Here is a 20,322-nt window from a genome sequence, read left to right as displayed (position 1 = left end):
AAAGAAACGTAACCACGCGCAACATCGAGCACAATAAGGCAACTTAAAGATTCTTCCGATTTTTTTTCTTGAAGATGACTAAGCCTTTGACCAGTCCTGCGTGACACGCGGAACGTCGAAAAGGGCTTCCGTCGGCGGAGATCGGTATTCTAAAGCAGGACGAAGAGAACGATTACGTTGGCGATCATTATTGTTAGTCCCCGTCGCTATCGCATGCGTGGATGGAACAATGTCAATCGCTGTTAATCGGTATTGCCGGATCTTTGCCGGATCTGTCTGCAAACTGAGATAATTAACTTAAACTGTTAGCTGAAATAATTGTCTTCAGCTGATGACTAGAATAAAATTAACTTAGACTACTAACTAAAATAATTGACTTGAACTTATTACCTAAGATAATTGATTTGAACTATTAACTGAGCTAATTAACTTATACTATTAAGTAAAATAATTCACTTAAACTGTTGGCTAAAGTAATTGACTTGAACTGTTAACTAGAATAATTAACTTAAACTATTAACTAAAATAATTGACTTGAACTTATTAACTAAGATAATTGATTTGAACTATTAACTCAGATAATTAACTTATACTATTAAGTAAAATAATTCATTTAAACTGTTAGCTAAATTAATTGACTTGAACTGTTAACTAGAATATTTAACTTAAACTATTAACTAGAATAAAATTAACTTAGATTATTAACTAAAATAATTGACTTGAACTATTAACTAAGATAATTAACTTAAACTATTAACTAAAATAATTCACTCAAACTGTTTGCTAGAATAATTAACTTAAAGTATTAACTAGAATAATTAACTTAAACTATTAACTTGAATAAAATTAACTTAGACTGTTAACTAAAATAATTAACTTAACTATCGAAGAGTCATTAACTTAACTGTTGAAGAATTATTAAAAGGGATTCGAGATTGGTTCACAGCATTAGCTCGCCCCGAAAACACGTGGAGATAAGAAAATATCGGCGTCGTTGTTTATGCGCCCTTCTATTAGCGCTGGCCGGCACCTACAACGTGTACACCGTGAAGTTAATAGCACGGAGTATCGGACATTTCTCAGATATTTATTAACCGTAGCCTAATCTGCTGGAACTTTCCAAGTTCCATTAAATCACCATTGGCCCAATTTGCAGACGGTGTCGATAATACACCGAACAAATTGTTTTCGAGGCGGATTCTTTCGCAGATTAAATTGGACGACAATGTTTTTTCGAATTTATTTCCAGAATTATTGAACGAAAAATAACGTTCCTCGAATCTCTTTCTCGGGATAAATTAAACAAAAAATCATCATGCAGCGATTCCTTTGCAAGTACGGAAATGAAATAATATTCCGCGGACTTCTTTCCGGAATCGTTTCAGGATAAGTTTCATCAAGCTATGCATATTTGACATCGGCAAATATTCGAAACGCGGCGCAATCTAGACGGCAAACCATCGCGGTGAAGTTTTAATACAAATGTCCACCGCGAATCAATATTCGATTTGAATGAACCGAAGTCGAAGGACGATGATCTGTAGACGAAAATAGACTCTCTTCTGATTCGACTACATTGTGACTCGATTACGTCATTCGAACCTTTCGGTTCACTCGATTGTTAATTATTTTGATCGCGAGTGTAAATTGAAATTCAATGCAATTCAAGTGCATCGCGAAATACAATGTAATTGAAATTCAATGTAATTCAAGTGCAATGCAATTCAAGTGCATTGAAATACAATGTAATTGAAATTCAATGCAATTCAAGTGCAATGTAATTGAAATACAATGTAATTGAAATTCAATGTAATTGAAATTCAATGTAATTCAAGTGCAATGTAATTGAAATACAATGTAATTCAAGTCCAATGTTATTGAAATACAATGTAATTCAAGTGCAATGTAATTTAAATACAATGTAATTGAAATTAAATGTAATTCAAGTGCAATGTAATTGAAATTCAATGTAATTCAAGTGCAATATAATCGAAATTCAATGTAATTCAAGTGCAATGTAATTGAAATACAATGTAATTCGAGTGCAATGTAATTGAAATACGATGTAATTGAAATTCAATGTAATTCAAGTGCAATGTAATTGAATTACTTTGTAATTATAATTCCTTGACCAATTTCAATTGTAATTCCGCCCAATTCTGCACACAAAATCAACACTCACAGATCTCATCCCTAGTTCCATTTTTTCAACAAGAAAGCAACATGGTTTCGGTATCAACAATCGCATGTATAACAACTTCGCAACGTATCAATTCACGTTATTAAATAAACGAACGCCTCAGATTACAGTAGAGTTACATTGGAAGATCGATACACTCGCGCAGCAGAGAACTCCGCCGGCAAAGTGGCATCGCTTACCATTCAAACCGTTGGGGAAAATCTCCCAGTGTCTCTTATCTCGAACGAGCACTAACAATGAGAGACAGACCAGGAAGGCAAACATTTCTAAAAGTTGCAAGCTCTAAAAGAGCTAACGAGAGCATTTTCTGGCCACGGTTCGATCAGTTCGACCGAAATACAGTTCAAGAAAACAGCTCAAACGAATTATAGCATGGAAAAGTTCTGGACAAAAATTGGCCAACTTTGGCAGACGATAACTGCGCGAAAGATCATCGCAGGATGATGAATATCACTTCAAATTAAAGCCTGAAACCTCTACTTTAAGACAGCGTTTCTGGATTTTAAGTTCGATGCACCCTCGCTATTGTAACAATTTAAATGGGAGGCCTATGTTTGTCGTAATGAAAATTGCCATGTTCGCCATTTTCGATGAAAATTGGCCAAACTCGACGGATGATAACTCCGCGAAAAATTATCGTAGGATAACGATTTTTCTCTCAAATTAAAGCCTGAAACCTCTACTTTAAGACAGCGTTTCCAGATTTTATGCTCGACGCGCCCTCGCTACAGTGACCCTTGAAATGCGAGACCATATTGAGAATTGCCAAGACAATCGTCATATTGAAAACTGCCAAGTTCGACGAAGCACCTGGACTCCATAAAATTTTTTTAGGTGATACCGCTTACACTGAAATGAAATACGATCCTTTCCCTTTAATTTAAAAAAAAGTGAACTAGGCTGCGATTTTTTTTCGCGATGTTACGGCTCTTTGAAATCACCCCTGCATTTCTGTCGATAACTCCGCGAAGGATCATCGCATAAAATGCAAGGGTTACTTCAAAGTGCTGTAACTTCGCGAGAAAAAATCGCAGCTGAGTTCCTTTTATCTTAAATTAAAGCCAGAGGATCGAACTTTATCATGGTGCAAATGGCACTTCCGAGAAAAATTTTACAAAGTCCGTGCGTTTCGTCGAACTTGGCAATTTTCAATGTGACAATCTTCTTGTCAATTCTCAATATGCCCTCACATTTCGAGGGTCACAGCAGCGAAGACGTATCGAACATAAAATCCAGAATAGCTGTCTTAAAGCAGAGATTTCAAGCTTTCTTCTGAATGCAAAGTCATCGTCCTGCGATCATTTTTAGCGAAGTTATCGCCTGTCAAGTGTGGCAAAGTTTCATCGAAAATGGCGAACACGGCAATTTTCAATACGACAAACATAGGCCTCCCATTTAAATCATTACAATAGCGAGAACACATCGAACATAAAATCCAAAATAGCTGTCTTAAAGTAGAGATTTCAAGCTTTCTTCTGAATGCAAAGTCATCGTCCTGCGATGATTTCTCGCGGAGTTATCGTCTGCCAAAGTTGGCCAATCGATTCCCGCATTTTCTAGCTTTCAAGAAGTCGAAATCTTGATTCGGCTGCAAGAATTCAATCAAACGTTATTCACAAAACTTCAATACCTCTAATCGAATAACGTTGTTCCTCAATGAAGGTAAAATCATTGCGAGAGCACAGTAACCGAGCGGTGTGTCGCAGTAATTGACGCGCTTACCCCGGCCAGTGTAAAACCGGCGGACCGTTGCATTCCCCGCGCTGCCCAGTTCCCTCTGGTGCAGCCCCGGTATCGCCGTGGCACAGTACGCGAGCGAAATGACCGTAGAGTATTCGCGAGCTATTCACAAAGTACCAGATTAGAGGAGATAAATTCGCGGCGGGCACGAGAACGGGGAAAATCGGCGCCGGCGTATTACGATCTAACGTCTCGGCAAGACGATTCAAAGGGCCCGGGTAATTGCGTTGCTATTATTGCAATCTGAAGGTATCAAGGAAATGAATGTGCCACGATCCGAGGGGAAATGCCGGCCCCCGAACGCCTCTCCGCGACTGTTTGAAATAATCTTCGGACGGTTTTCCGGCGGGCCGCGCGGCGAATGAATCGATGCGAAACATTACGAGGCCGCGCGGACCGCTTAAAAAGCCCGCTAACACGCGACCCGGCGTGTGGCCCGCGCGCCGTGTATCGCCATTGTTCGGATAAGTAAGAGATCGTAAATTTCATCCGCCGCTTTTCCGGATAAGATAAACGCGCATCCCGGATTCCGACGGGCCCGTAAATAGAGGAGAATCGAAAATTCGTAGTTTCATAGCATTGTTACCGGAAGGGCGGATGTTTATACAACAATAGGCGTTCGATTAAACCTTAACTCACTACTCGCTCGATATCGTTTCGCGCCCGTTCGTTCTCGCGTTTACCATTTAGAACAGCGAACAGCGTCGTCGCTGATTCTCCGATATCAGAATTTTCTATCGGCCAGATGCGCTTCATATTCAATCAGCTCGGTCCGATGCAACCGATACGCGCAACACGGGCTCGGCACGTGCAATTCGATCGAAACGAAATCCGACGCTCTAACTAATTAACTGTTTTATTATCCGAGAATCGGGTCACTTATCTCGGCAAATCGGGTTCCAGTGTAGCCTATAAATCGGTGGATGCAAGTTTTCTTTGACTTCTAGGCTTGTCCCGCGTTTATAATTGGTGGTCTATAATTATGTTTAACGGAGGTGATTCCTGAGGTCATTTGAAGCAACTTTTTCCTTTACAAAAATCTTCTCCGAGACGCCGTTAACGAGTTATTCAACAAAAACGGTGCGCCAATGAGAGGCGAGCTCGGCTAGCGCGAGGCGGCGCCAAAGCGACGGGCGGTCGAAGCACGGTTCCGCCCATTGGCTCGGCCGTCTAGAGCTAGTCGAGCTCGCCTCTCATTGGTCAGCGTTTTTCGTTAGTAACTCGTAAACGAAGCCGCGGAGAACATTTTTGTAAAGGAAAAAGTTGCTTCGAATCATCTCAGGAACCATTTCCCGGAAATAACATAATTCTAGGAAACTCTGTTCAGTATGGTAATACAGTTTCCGTACCTGTCACAATTTTCAAAAGAGAAAATATACTTTAATTAATATATATTATAATAATAATACTACTAATAATAATATTATAATAATAATACTATTATTATACTATACTATATATTAGCATACTATATAATAAAGTATAGTATATATTAGTATTAGTATTAGTATAGTATACTATATAATTACTACTACTACTATATATTAGCATACTATATAATAATGTATAGTATATATTAGTATTAGTATATATATATATATTACTAATACTAATACTTTATATACTTTGATTTATATATATATATATATATATATATATATATATATATATATATATATATATATATATATATATAAATCAAAGTATATAAAGTATTAGTATTAGTATAGTATACTATATAATTACTACTACTACTATATATTACCATACTATATAATAAAGTATAGTATATATATAAATCAAAGTATATAAAGTATTAGTATTAGTATAGCATACTATATAATTACTACTACTACTATATATTAGTATACTGTATAATAAAGTATAGTATATAATAGTATTAGTATGTGTATATATATATATATATATATTAAATTTATATATAAATATAAGTTTAGAAGCTGAAAGTGAGTTTCCTCGTTCGGATAGGAATCTTCGAGTGCTCTGTCCACGCGCGCGAGCGATTTCCGGCAGCGGCGGCCGTTTAAAACTCCGTCGAACGCCGCGAATGAACGCGGGCCCGTGTCTCCCGCGTTTCCGAAAGCCGAACGAAAGGGTATCGCGATTAAGATTAATATCAGATTGCCGGGGAAATTACAGCGTCGCGGAGCGACGTGGACCAGGGGCTCTCCGGGTAAATAGAAGGCGGCCGAGAGAGCATGGTCCGCGGCCGGGGCGGCGGCCCTGTGTATATTTAAGCGAAGCCGACTTTCGTGGAATGCGCGACCTGGTTTTATGGAGGTGGTGTGCAAACTGCATAGAAAACGCGACGTTTTATAATGTATACTTCAATTTCCGGGGCCGGGGCGGCGAGTCCCGGCGTTTGCTCATTAGATTACGCGGCTGAATTGCACAAACGAGGAATCCAGAGGGTGAAAGTTTCGCCTGCCGTGCCGCCGGTTTTCCTCGGGACAGAAGTCGCGCCGTGTCAGCCTCAAGATTCTCGAGTTCCTTTCCTCGATCCGACGACTCGACGCGACTCGACGCGAGGCGACGCGAGGCAACGCGAGGCAACGCGAGGCGACGCGACGCGACGGTTTCCCGTGCCCGCCATGGAAACGGGGCGTAACCAACGATCCTTCGGCGCCCCCTCTGAAAGAACGTTTCAGAGAGTGGCTCCCATTTTCTGGCAGCCCCGAGACCGCAAGACCCTCCGCGTTTTCGGCAATTAAGCGATCGCTCGCATCTTTTTATACGCCTCGACAAATAGCGCGCAGACTTCTCGATCGAAATTGGTCCAATTTGACCGGCGATAACTCCGCGAGAAATCATCGCAGGACGATGACTCTCCTTTTAAAAGAAAGCTTGAAATCTCTGCTTTAAGATGGCTATTTTGGATTTTATGTTCGATGCACCCTCGCTATTGTAACGATTTAAATGGGAGGCCTATGTTTGTCGTATTGAAAATTGCCGTGTTCGCCATTTTCGATGAAACTTTGCCAAACTTGACAGGCGATAACTTCGCTAAAAATGATCGCAGGACGATGACTTTGCATTCAGAAGAAAGCTTGAAGTTTCTACTTTAAGACAGCTATTTTGGATTTTATTTTCGATTTGTCTTCGTCGCTGTGATCCTTGAAATGCGAGGGCATATCGAGAATTAACAAGAAAATTGTCACATTGAAAATTGTCAAGTTCGACGTGACGCACGGACTTTGTAAAATTTTTCTCGGAAGTACCATTTGCACCAGGAAAAAGTTCAATTCTTTCGCTTTGATTTAAGATAAAAGAAACTAGGCTGCGATTTTTTCTCGCGAAGTTACAGCACTTTGAAGTATCCCTTGCATTTATATGGTTAACATCGCGTAAAAATCGTCGTAGAATGCAAGGGTTGCTTGGAAGTGCTGTAACTTTGCGAGAAAAAATCGCAGCAACGTTTCTTTTTTTTTAAATTGAAGGGAAGAAATGAAACTTTGTTCTGCCCTAAACGACATCTCCGAAAAAAATTTTCCAAAGTCTGCGCATTTCGTCGAACTTGGCGAAAATAAGAATCGCCAATATGGTAATCATGTCCTCACATTTAAAGGGTCACAGCGGCAAAGACGTATCGAACTTAAAATCCAAAAACAGTGTCTTAAAGTAGAGATTTCAAGCTTCAATTTAAGATAAAATTCATCATCCTACGACGATTTTTCGCAGAGTTATCGTCGATCAAATTTCGCCAAATTCTGTCCAGAATTTCATCCATTTTGTTAAACATTTAACGTTCTTTATCAATATCAATTATGAAAGCATTCGTGCTTACAACAATTGACACACCCTCATGCATACCAAAGAAGTCCAGACATCAAAATTCACGGTCGATGGCGTGCGTTCGCTTTTTGCTCGGTCAAGATTCGTTCGATCTTACTCGAAAGTGACCGATGGTCGACGGTTTCCTGCGACGCGTTCGAAGAAACGTATCCGCGCGTATAATTTATCTTCCTTTTAACGAGGATTAATTAATTTCAGCAGTTTTGTGTCCGAGCAAAGTTTCCCCCGGCTTTTCGAGCTTCATTATCCCCGACAGACCACAGAAAATTGATATTCCACTTGGTCGAAATTACAGCCAGCGCTGGACGTGAATATTAATTGTATTCGCCGTTTCTCTTCCGTCCGTTTCGAATTTTTCTTCGCTGCTCGCGAATAAGGACATTCAATCAGGCCGTTTGATAAACTTCCCTCTTATCGCGGCACTGCGAAGAAGCGATTTCGATAGAATAGCTATTCTGGGAACGATTTTCCGCGACGCTAAAGCTACCGAGATCCGAATGCGACTGGCACGTGTATTGCCGCGTCCGAATTAGAAGCCTGAATTTATCTAAATTTTTTACCATTTCTATAATAGCATATTCTTCACGGCATATTTTTAGTAGCACATTTTTAATGGCGTATTTTAACAGCATTTTCTCTATATAGAAAAATATATGCAACAATTTCCAATGAAAAACAGCACTGTGATTTCAATAATTATAAAATCGAGTATTCAAATCAGACGTTCATTAGTCTACTTTTATATTTTCCATTATTGTTTTCTTGTCTATTTAAATTGCACGATAGGGTTCTATAGTCTGCTCGACAAATAAATAAATGAATAAAATAAAAAATGTGAAACCAAGGGTGCTACTTTTGTTTTTCCATCAAACGACACGTCTGCTACATTTGTTTAAATTGTATACAGTCGGTGTAAAAGGCATCGTATATTATAATATATATAATAATATAATATAATATATAATAATATAATATAATATAATATAATATAATATAATATAATATAATATAATATAATATAATATAATATAATATAATATAATATAATATAATATAATATAATATAATATAATATAATATAATATAATATAATATAATATAATATAATATAATATAATATAATATAATATAATATAACATAATATAATATATATTATAATATAACATAAAATATATGAAATATATTTCAGCACGTATACACTCTTCAACATTTTTTTGAATTTTATTTTCTGAATTTCTTTCATCGTCCCGACCAATTGCGTCCCAACAGTAGCAAGTTTCCCCCTTAAAAAAAAAGCATAGACAATTAATATTTACCGGAAAAGTTAGTCTCTTGCTCGTCCCAGGAGATTTGCAAGAAAAGGATAACGTAACATTGTAATCGTTCTTGTGCGCCACTTGCGACGTCGACTAATGGCAAGACCGTACTAAAACTGTGCTCGCATAAGAACGCCGAGCAGTAGGGTGATAAAACTTGGTCTGGCGATAAATAACGGCACAAGTTGTACAACCTAATCGAAGGAATAACCGCGGCGTTGTCGAGTTCGCGCGAAACTAATTGTTCCGCGAGCCTTTTCTCGCGGAATTGAACAGCCATCGATCATTTTATCGTTTTGTAATTGATTTTTATACTTTTGTACCTTTGTAATTGATTTTTATACTTTTATAAATTTGTAATTTTTCTATTTCTGTGATATTTTGATTTTTATACTTTTGAGATTTTTCGATTTTCATGTTTTTGTAATTTTGACATTTTTACACGTTTGTAATTTGGTGATTTTTATACCTTTGCGTTTGATTACGAAAAGTATATCATAGCGATCGTAATTATTAATCGATTAATCGTTAACATTACGTGCCCCAGAAATGTTTCGCAATGCGAGAAGGTTCCTGAGGTCATTTGTAACAACTTTTTCCTTAGCGAAAATGCGATCCGCGGCTTCGTTCACGAGTTATTAACGAAAAACGCCGACCAATAAGAGGCGAGCGCTCGCGAGGCTGCCCAGCCAACGAGCGGTCGAGGCCCAGTTCCGCTGATTGGCTCGGCCGCCACGAGTCAGCTGATCTCGCCGCCTCTCATTGGTCCACCGTTTATCGCTAATAACTCGTAAACGAAGCCGCGGATTGCATTTTCGCAAAGGAAAAAGTTATTCCAAATGGCCTGAGGAACCCTCATTTCCGGATTGCGAGACATTTTGGGGACATCCTGTGTACCGTTTAAGATAAATCGAAAGAAACAAAAAGGAACTTTCTCGGAACTATCAAAGCTGACAAAACGCTCGCTTTCTGTTCCAGGAGTGGACGGACTACAATCTGCAGTGGAACGAGTCCGATTATGGCGGCGTGAAGGATCTGCGAATCACCCCGAACAAGCTCTGGAAGCCGGACATCCTCATGTACAACAGGTAACTCGATCTTGCTACGATCTTCCAAGGTACACGATTCCACGTGGTAAATCGACGATCGCGAATAAACGCGGAACAACGATCCGACATTAAATCGCCGAACAACCGTTTCGCTGTTAAATAAACAAAAAAAACAACAAAAGAACGAAATAACCGCGAATATCGATTTCAAGCGCGGCTAAAAATCGGAACGATCGAGTAACGCCGGGCTCGCTTTAATTCACGAAAAGCCGCGACGCGAACCTCGTTCTTTTCCGCGATGAACTCGAAAACGAACTCTCTCTCGATCGCGTCTACTAAAGTGCTTTCCGGCGAGAATTTCAACGAACCGCGAAATCCACGAAAAACGGTCACCGTAATCGCGAAAGTTTTCGGGCGCGCACGCGCTCATCGACACCGGTCCGTTTTCGAGAGGAAGATACTATATACGTATATTCGACGGAATCCGACCGTTTTTAAAATTACCGCGCCCCGCCGTTTTTTATACGCCGTGTATCACTGGAGCTGCTCGATTTTGTTGTGCTCCGGAACCGACGCGGCCAAATATTTGCGTAGCCGTTGAAATTCGCGCGTAGAAAACAACGTGTCAACCGTGTAACAGTTTTTCGATATGATTTTCGTGTTTCGACCTGTTACAGATCGTCCGTCGACAACAACAAAAAATAAACAAGCGAAACGCAATTTGATGAACGACTTTTGAAACGGCGCCTTCGCGCCGTACGTTCTCGTTTCGCACGGCGGGACCGGACGTCGCGAACTTCGAACACGTTGCAACGCGCGTCGCGTATTTTTTGTTCGATTATTTTACTCGAATGATACTCTATTCGCGTAATTCTATATTTGAACGATTCGAATACTTGGAATGCCTCGAGTAATTCGAATCATTGTATATTTGGATAATTCGGATACTTGGAATGCTTTGAATTAGTCGAATAATTCTTTAGTCGACGAATTCTTCACTCGAATTAGTCGAGTAATTCTTTATTCGACAAATTCTTCACTCGAATTAGTCGAATAATTCTTTAGTCGACAAATTCTTTACTCGAATTAGTCGAATAATTCTTTATTAGAATAATTCCAATAATTCGAATCATTCCAGTAATTCGACTAATTCAAATAATTCGGGGAATATCAATAATTCGAATAATTCAAATAATTCGAAGAATGCCAATAATTCGAATAATTCCAATTATTTGAATCACCCCAATAATTCGAATAATTCAAATAATTCGAAGAATGCCAATCATTCGAATAATTCTAATAATTCCAATTATTTGATTCACTCCAATAATTCGTATAATACTCATAATTCGAATAATTCAAATAATTCGAAGAATGCCAATAATTCGAATCATTCAAATAATTCGAAGAATGCCAATAATTCGAATCATTCCAATAATTCGAATAATTCAAATAATTCAAATCACTCGAAAAATTCATAAAACTCAAATAATTCCAATAATTCGAATAATGCGAATAATAACGACGCGTTCGAACTACGCGTGAATTTCGAACGGCCGAGCAATTGAACGCGTGCGCCGAGTTAAATTCCGGCTGTATTTTTGCGTAGCGGGTAATTCGAGGCCAGCAGAATCGAGCTAATTCGCGTGGTACACGCAATTCGTCCGCGTAATCCGATGCGTTCGTGATGCAGACGCGCGTTGCCGGGTCGCGTACGTTACATCGTCGAGCTATGAATCTCCTATTCGAATGCGGCTCGTCGATACTTTACGCCGTCGGTCGTTTTACAAATTAGCTGCGGCATGTAGACTGCGGATCTTTATGCAAAATACGAATTTTTCTATAAGATGAGAATAAAGATCATCGAAGATCTTGTAGAAATAGAAATTGTCGATGCAGAAGCTCTACGTGGACATTAATTTATTTCCTTAATATTTATTTCGAACTAGTCGACAGCGATACAGCAATGTCCTCGTATCGTTTCAATTCTTTTGCTACTTCAGAGTCGACCTATTCATTTAGATAATTGCATAAAATCCGCGGTTTAATTGCTGGCCGCGCTATCGTGTCGTGTTCGCGACGCGATATCGACGACGACTAAACGGTTCTTTGAGCGGACGAAGAAATATAATAATAATAATAATAATAATAATATAATATAATAATAGTAATAATAATAATGAAAGCTAAAACTCGGCGTCGCGACGTTAAAACGCGGAGGTTAAACCTGTCGTTGGGATAGAGCCTCGTAGATGGCTAGTAAGAGCGGAATTAAAGTTTTGAGAATGTTTCAGAGATCTGCGGCGGCTAAATGTTATGTCGTCGATGCGTAAATCGAATTACGTACGTTCTCTTTCTTTTTCGCATCAAGTATTTCTGATTGCGAGTTGTAGATTCTAATCGGCCAGGGTACGTAAACATTATCCCAGTATTGCTTCGTATATTAATGCGCATTTTCAATACACCAACACGCTCAAACACACACACGCATACATGTCACACGAAATATAGTCTATATATATATATATAGTCAGACACACGCAGACATACTACATGCGTACATACACACGTACAGGTATACATGCATATATATTTACAATTCGATATATGTTATTATATATATATAATATAATATAATTATAATATAATTATTATATGTATAAATATACATAATATAATATAATTATTATTATAATTATATTATAGATTACACATATAGATTATGTAGATATATAATAATTATTATAATTATATTATAGATTATGTAGATGTATAATAATATTATTATAATTATATTATAGATTATATAGATGTATAATAATATTATTATAATTATATTATAGATTATATAGATGTATAATAATTATTATAATTATATTATTACATATAATGATTATTATACAATATATTATTATATATATATATCATTATATATGCATGTATATATGTATATACATATTAGATACACATTGAACACGTATATGTAATGGAAATGTTCGAAAGTGCATGCGTTTTCTTGAAACCCGAGAACAACACAGTATTTCGACCCAAAATACGTACTGTATCTGTAATACTATATTTCTATATCTTTTTTCGTTCTGTCTCATTTCTGTACATACTCTTTTTGTCACATGAATATAGCCACACATATATTTTTCCCACAGAAGTTTTTTCGATCATAGCCGTAGACAACGTTCTTCAGCGCGAGCCGGCTGGCTTGTATATAAATTATACCAATCAATTAAATAACGTTTTCGTTCGACGAGCAGAGACATAGAACGACTCCGTTTTAGTCGACTTCTTTTTAAGACGCCAGGCCAGGCGACTCGCGCGCGTTCGTTCATACATTTTTCTACATGAATTGTCGAAAACGCTATAAACATGAACTGCATATACATGAGTCATGGTCATCTTTTCAGAAGCGAACAACCGTCGCGTCGTTGCGTTCGAGCGGAACGGCTTTCAGAATTTTTTTAGTCAGCCTTCGATTGACAGACAGCGATGATGAATTCGCTTGCGTCTTATGGTTCCTCTGGCGCGTCGCTGCGATCGGTAGAACGCGAGATTCGCGTTGATCCTGTGTCAATGATGAATTAATTAAAATAAACATCAATTAAAATACGTACCGTGCGACGGCGAATTCGGTGAGATGAGAAAACGTGCGTTATCTTTTCCGTAGCCGCTTTCCTACATTGAAAATTTAACGCTCTCTTCTCGACCGACTTCATTATCCGCTCGCATAATCGAATTACATTTCAAATATATATACACATATATTTTCTTTTCATTCTCCCTGAGCTTTTATATTCGAGCTTTCTTTTTCTCGATTTCAATCTTTTGCATTTTATCCGTCATTGCGTCGCTGCTATATTATTGTATTAAAGTTATTATCACATCATTATTATTGTATTACTAAAATGAGTGTCCACCCGTACGTGTGAATAAATTAAATTAAATTAGGTTACATTAAATTTGATGACATTAAATTAAATTAAATTGCATTAAATTGAGTTCAATTAAATTAAGTTATATTCAAGAATAATTTGTCTACAACGTCAATATTTATTTAGCATTATATAGACCGACTATAATGAGAATTAATGACTCATTATCGTCTCGATAAGTCGATTCCTATGTTCAATTATTTCTCTTGGATTAAATTCCCGTAGCTTCATCCCCTAAACGGAGACGCCTAATTTAAAAAAGACAAAAAATTGGACGCACGAGACAATTTAATATTAATCATTCGTACCAAGCATAATTTCTTCCCATCAAATAAAACCATCCTAATCGTTCTACCGATCGCAAAAATGCCAGACGAAATCCGACGGGAATAACGATGATAACGCGCGGCATCTCGAACGACAACGCCGCGGCCGGCTCCGAGTCGCAAACCACTGATCACACAACCTCTAGATAATATAGTAATATAGGTAATAATAGGCTGTGTACGGCGTACACAGCGCGCGCGGTCGAGCAGATCGTGGAACGTCTTCGCGGTTGTTCCACGGTCCGCTGCAATCCGCAAAATTAATGGGCCGCTGCTCCGCTGCCAACCGAATCTGCCCGTCGCTGCCGGAATCAGCAGCCGTCACATTAAACACAGTCGCCGCCGTTCCCGACGAATTAGTACGTCTCCACGGTGAGACCGTGTCACATCTTGCGCGCGAATCGCGAGAGCACGGAGGCGCGGGAGCCCGGAGCCGACCGTTGAATAATGGATTAACCAAACGAGCCAACCTGCTAACCGCTCTGCGGCCAACGATTTGACGGATACGAGACGAACGGGGTAGCATCCCCTATCGGTCATCTCGAGCGATCGTTCCTTGTTAACGAATCACGGTGAACGCGCGCGATCTCTTCACTGATCTTATGCAGCTGTAATAATAGCGAGTCGGTGGGGGTGCGACACTGTTCGGCCGATGGACGGATTTAGGAACGATTTTTATGCTATCTTCGACTTGTTCGGGGTAGTTGATTGAGAAGTATGTGCTTATTTTATTTCGACTTGTTTGAGTTAGTATTTATTTAATTTCGAATTATTCGAGTTAGTAAATCGCTAAATATATATTCACTTAAATTCGAATTATTTGAGTTAGTAAATCGCGAGATATATATTCACTTAATTTCGAATTATTCGAGTCAGTAAATCGCTAATTATATATTTACTTAATTTCGAATTATTCGAGCTAGTAAATCGCTAAATATGTATTCATTTAATTTCGAATTATTCGAATTAGTAAATCGCTAAATATATATTCACTTAAATTCGAATTATTCGAGTTAGTAAATCGCGAGATATATATTCACTTAATTTCGAATTATTCGAGCTAGTAAATCGCGTGATATATATTCATTTAATTTCGAATTATTCGAGTAGTAAATCGCGAGATATATATTCATTTAATTTCGAATTATTCGAGTAGTAAATCGCGAGATATATATTCATTTAATTTCGAATTATTCGAGCTAGTAAATCGCGAGATATATATTCATTTAATTTCGAATTATTCGAGTTAACAAATCGCTAAATATATATTAACTTAATTTCGAATTATTCGAGTTAATAAATCGCTAAACATATATTCACTTAATCTCGAATTATTCGAGTCAGTAAATCGCTAATTATATATTCACTTAATTTCGAATTATTCGAGTTAGCAAATCGCTAAATATCTATTAATTCGATTCCAAATGTTTCGAATTAGTAAGTTACGAAATACATATTCATTTAATTTCAATCTACGATCCAGCAATCTCCGATCATTCCGATCGCAAAGAATCGTAACACGATCGGCCGGAACGCCCGTCAAAAATCCGCTCGGACGTCTCGTTTTTTACTTTCATCGGTATAAAAGCTATATCCGCTGGGTAAATCCGGCGTTAATGTACTTTCGGACGCGAGTGTACATCGTACGATAAAATTAACCGGGACATTCCGTGTACCAGCACTTAACAATGAGTAAAGTTTCCCCCCCACCGCCGCCCCCACCGCCGAACTCTTAGCATCGATTTCTCGCCGGCGAATGATTCTTAAAGCTGAGTAATTACCGCCCTTAACGGGCAAACTTTGACTATAACGCCGCGGAACGTAATTCCCGGGAGTCGCAAGCCCGAGTTTTCCGTTAAATTCAATTTAACGCGACCGTTAACGCCGCGCTTGCCAGACGCCGTCGCCGGGCGGCGGGTGGAGGGGGAAGGACCCGATTCAGGCGGGCCGCCCCCCTCGACGTCGCCGCCGGTTCACCCGAAAATCGCTTGATTCTCTTAATCGAGTTGATCCTTCCGAATTCCGACGAACTACTCCGGCTTCGAACCTTGCTAACTCTCTCGCCGGAAATCCGGGAGACCGGAAAACCGTCGCGCGACCCGCAAAAAGCGCGGCGCGGCGCGGACGCGGACGCGGAGAATGCGAGGCGGGAGAGTAATGGCTCGCCGGATCGGGCGACGGGGCCTCAAGCGGAGGAGGACCCCGCGGAAGGAGGAGGGGGAAAGCGAGACGTCCAATCCTCTTTCAGAGCGGCGAGCTAACAACTGACCAAGTTGGTCAACCGGCGGCTAACGAGACCCGCGAATTCCGCGCGAACGAACGGTGTCCCGCACCGAGCAATTAATTAAATCTCACGGAGACACATCGTTCCCGAGCATTAATCCGAGACGAACGATCCGCGCGGAGAAGTTCTCCAGCTGGTTTTGCGACCGGCTTCTTGCACAGGATGCTCTTCTACCCGGTGCTCGAATAGTGTATCAGTTGTGACGGGCGATATATTTTTCGTCGTCGCCTTTGGTATTATCGTTGTTATTGGAGCGCGGTTTTTGTGCGGTTACGGGGAAAATCGGTGGATGAGATTTCGGAGAGGGGAAATTGTTGAGAGAATTTAGGGACGGGGTGAAGGTGTTACTGCGGTTATTTGTTATAACTTTGTTATCAATTTTGGGTATAATGAATTATGTAAAAATTAAGTTATAACTTGTTGTAATAAGTTATATGAAAATTAAGTTATAACTTGTTATAATGAATTATATAAAAATTAAGTTATAACTTGTTATAATGAATTATATAAAAATTAAGTTATAACTTGTTATAATGAATTATATAAAAATTAAGTTATAACTTGTTATAATGAATTATATAAAAATTAAGTTATAACTTGTTATAATGAATTATATAAAAATTAAGTTATAACTTGTTATAATGAATTATATAAAAATTAAGTTATAACTTGTTATAATGAATTATATAAAAATTAAGTTATAACTTGTTATAATGAATTATATAAAAATTAAGTTATAACTTGTCATAATAAATCATATAAAAATTAAGTTATAACTTGTTATAATGAATCATATAAAAATTAAGTTATAACTCTTGTTATAATGAATTATACAAAAATTAAATTATAACTTATTATAATGAATCATGTAAAAATTAAATAATATATTATATAGTTATAATATATTAGTTATAATATAATTAGTTAACTTAAATTATTATTATAACTTTCACAGAGAAAATAGGACCTTTTACGTCAATGAATTGACAACTCTAGCTATATATATATCCGCTGTTTTTTAATTTGAATATCTACTTTTTTCAAAATATTGCATCTCTGAAAGCACTAATTTCTTTTAACAAAAACGTAAAGAAACTATATTGCGAACTAATTACGAAAAAAAGCAGAAAGAAGGCAATTCAAAGGAAAGCAAAACACTGTAACTTGTCCGTACGGTTCATTTCTTGGCTGACCATTGCTGGACGTTTCTACTTAAAATACGAATAACAGCGCGGTGAAGGTTTTTAATTTCACGATTAATTCCACAATTCTCACTCGTCTTAATTTTTTAACAACGCGATCTAATATCTGCCGTCGAAAATGTTTGATTAAAAATTAGAAATTGCACGGACGTTTTTAGTCTAATCAGATCGTTGCTAAAAATGTTGGAACAAAGTTTGGTTAAGTCGAAGACGAAAGCAAATAAGAGAATTACGAGCTTTGGTTTCTGTTAGGCTAAATTGCGAATGCGAATCTCTTTTCGCTAATATTCCGGTTGAATTGAAGGACCGCCTCTCTCTTTGCGAAACAATAAATAAGAGCCAAAAAAGAAAAAAGAAACCTTAATGGAAAAAAAGAGTAAAAGGAAGAATAAACGAAAGAATAAACGAAAGAATAAAAGAAAGAATAAAAGAAAGAATAAAAGAAAGAATAAACGAAAGAATAAAACAAAGAATAAAAGAAAGACTAAACGAAAGAATAAAACAAAGAATAAACGAAAGAATAAAAAACGAGGAGTAAATGAAAGGATAAATGCAGGAGAACAGAGACGAACGATGTCAAATCCACGAAGATATCCGACCAACGGAGTCCCCGAGTTTGTGTCCCCACTTTTTATGCGGCTTTGTCGAAAGTATTTCCGGTGAACGAAGTGGCCCGGGGAGGGGTCGGAGGGGGGTAGGGAGGCGGGCAGGAAGGACGTTTTGAATAGCAGGTTAATCAAGTTTGGATTGCGCCGTGTCGGGTTGGGGTGGAGGGACTTTCGTGGGTCTGGAATTGATCCTTCGTCTTTCTACAGATATTGGAATCCGTTTGTAATGGACACTCATTGTTTCCAATACGAGGCACGACAATATACTATTGTCGAGCCGTTCGATTGTATCGTTGAAAGCCGACCGGACCAGAATTTCTAATGTACTAAATCGTGGACGCCCCTTCCCCCTCTCCACGCCGCCTCCAATTCGGTATCAGGGCGCAAGGAATGATTTACGAGATCATTTGCATTGCCGATCGAGTTACCAAAGTTTTGCATTCGAATTGTTTATGCAGAACCGTCGCCGAAAACACGCGTGCAAGTTGCGCGACGGGGTTCACGTGGCCGATGAAAAATTCACGGTCCGCTAACCTAAGTCGAGTCAATAGTTGATGATTGTTAACCGTCGGACGGAGGATCTTTCTTTCGGGCGAAATTTATTTAACAATTTTGGTCGATGCTTGGTCGGCGAAATGTTCGTCGGGAAAACCTCGGTATTCCATTGTTGTATGTGGAATAATCTGAGATTTTTATGTGTTTTTGTTGGATATAGAACGGTTAATTATGTTTAATTATTTAGTTATTTATTTATCTCGATTATATTTAGTTATCTGACGGAAAATCGGGATTTGGTAGAATTTGATAGAGAATCAGAAATTAATTATTTGATGGTGAAGAGTAATATGTTTTGCAAGCGGTAAACAGGTTTATTTAACAATCTTTTGGTAGAAATTATGTTGAAATTATCGCGAATTATCAAATGTATTTATCAAAATTATCGCTGTATTTGGACAATCTTAGACTCAATCTTTATAAAATATTCAAAAACTAAAACAAATTGAGATGTTCTAAGTTTAACAAAAATTTTTCTTTGACGATTAAATGCCATTATACATATATTAATTGCTGTTGTGCATATATCAATTATTATTATTATTATGCATATATGAATTGTCATTGTACAAATATTAATTTCTATTATACATGTATTAATTAACATTGTTTTTAACATTATATTTAACATATATTAATTAACATTATTTTGAACATTAATTGCCATTATTTATATATTAATTGCCATCAAGTAATATCAACTTTGTATTTTGATCAACCGAGTGACAGATTTCTTTTCGTCGATCTTTCGAGTATCGCATGGTTTTCCGCGGCGGGTTCAACGAGTTGCAATGCGGGGCATATCCATTGAATGGAAGGTCGTCAATTAGCGAAGCCTTAAAAAGGGTCAAGTCGACTCTCCGTCTACCTCAACCCTCCTTGACCGAGCGCAGTCATCGCAGGCCAGACGACTCAGTTTTCGATGTTTCTGACGTGGTTAAATTAACAGAGCCGAACGGGCTACGAGACTACTATTTTTCTATGACAGAACGAACTGGTTACTTCTAGTTCACTAATTTCAGCCTCGATGTCGAGTAATTACAGTAAATTCTGCCTGATTGACGCTCAACACAAAAATTGACAATTTGAGAAGAGATTTGGGACAATTTGAGGAGACACGATTATTCGAGCCTATATTTATAGTTACCGATTGTCAACAACTATACAGAATGTCCCATAATTATGTTAATCCCGAAGGGGTGATTCCTGAGGCAATTTGAAGTAACTTTCTCCTTTACAAAAATTTTCTCCGAGGCACCGTTAACGAGTTATTAACGAAAAGAC

At 38.1% G+C, this 20,322-nt stretch overlaps 1 protein-coding gene across 3 annotated transcripts in view; it reads left to right on the top strand.

Annotated features, from left to right (window-relative positions):
• The window catches only part of nAChRalpha6 (nicotinic acetylcholine receptor alpha6), a 587,858-nt gene that overhangs the window by 260,125 nt on the left and 307,411 nt on the right, over positions 1-20,322 (top strand). For all 3 annotated transcript variants that reach the window (XM_033478260.2, XM_076520266.1, XM_033478258.2), the window contains exon 5: positions 10,049-10,158. In XM_033478260.2, the coding sequence (XP_033334151.1) occupies positions 10,049-10,158 (110 nt within the window). The remainder of the gene's footprint in view (positions 1-10,048; positions 10,159-20,322) is intronic.

This window comes from Megalopta genalis, chromosome 3 (assembly GCF_051020955.1).
Source record: "Megalopta genalis isolate 19385.01 chromosome 3, iyMegGena1_principal, whole genome shotgun sequence".
NCBI lineage: Eukaryota > Metazoa > Arthropoda > Insecta > Hymenoptera > Halictidae > Megalopta > Megalopta genalis.
This window is presented reverse-complemented; position numbering and strand designations above follow the sequence as displayed.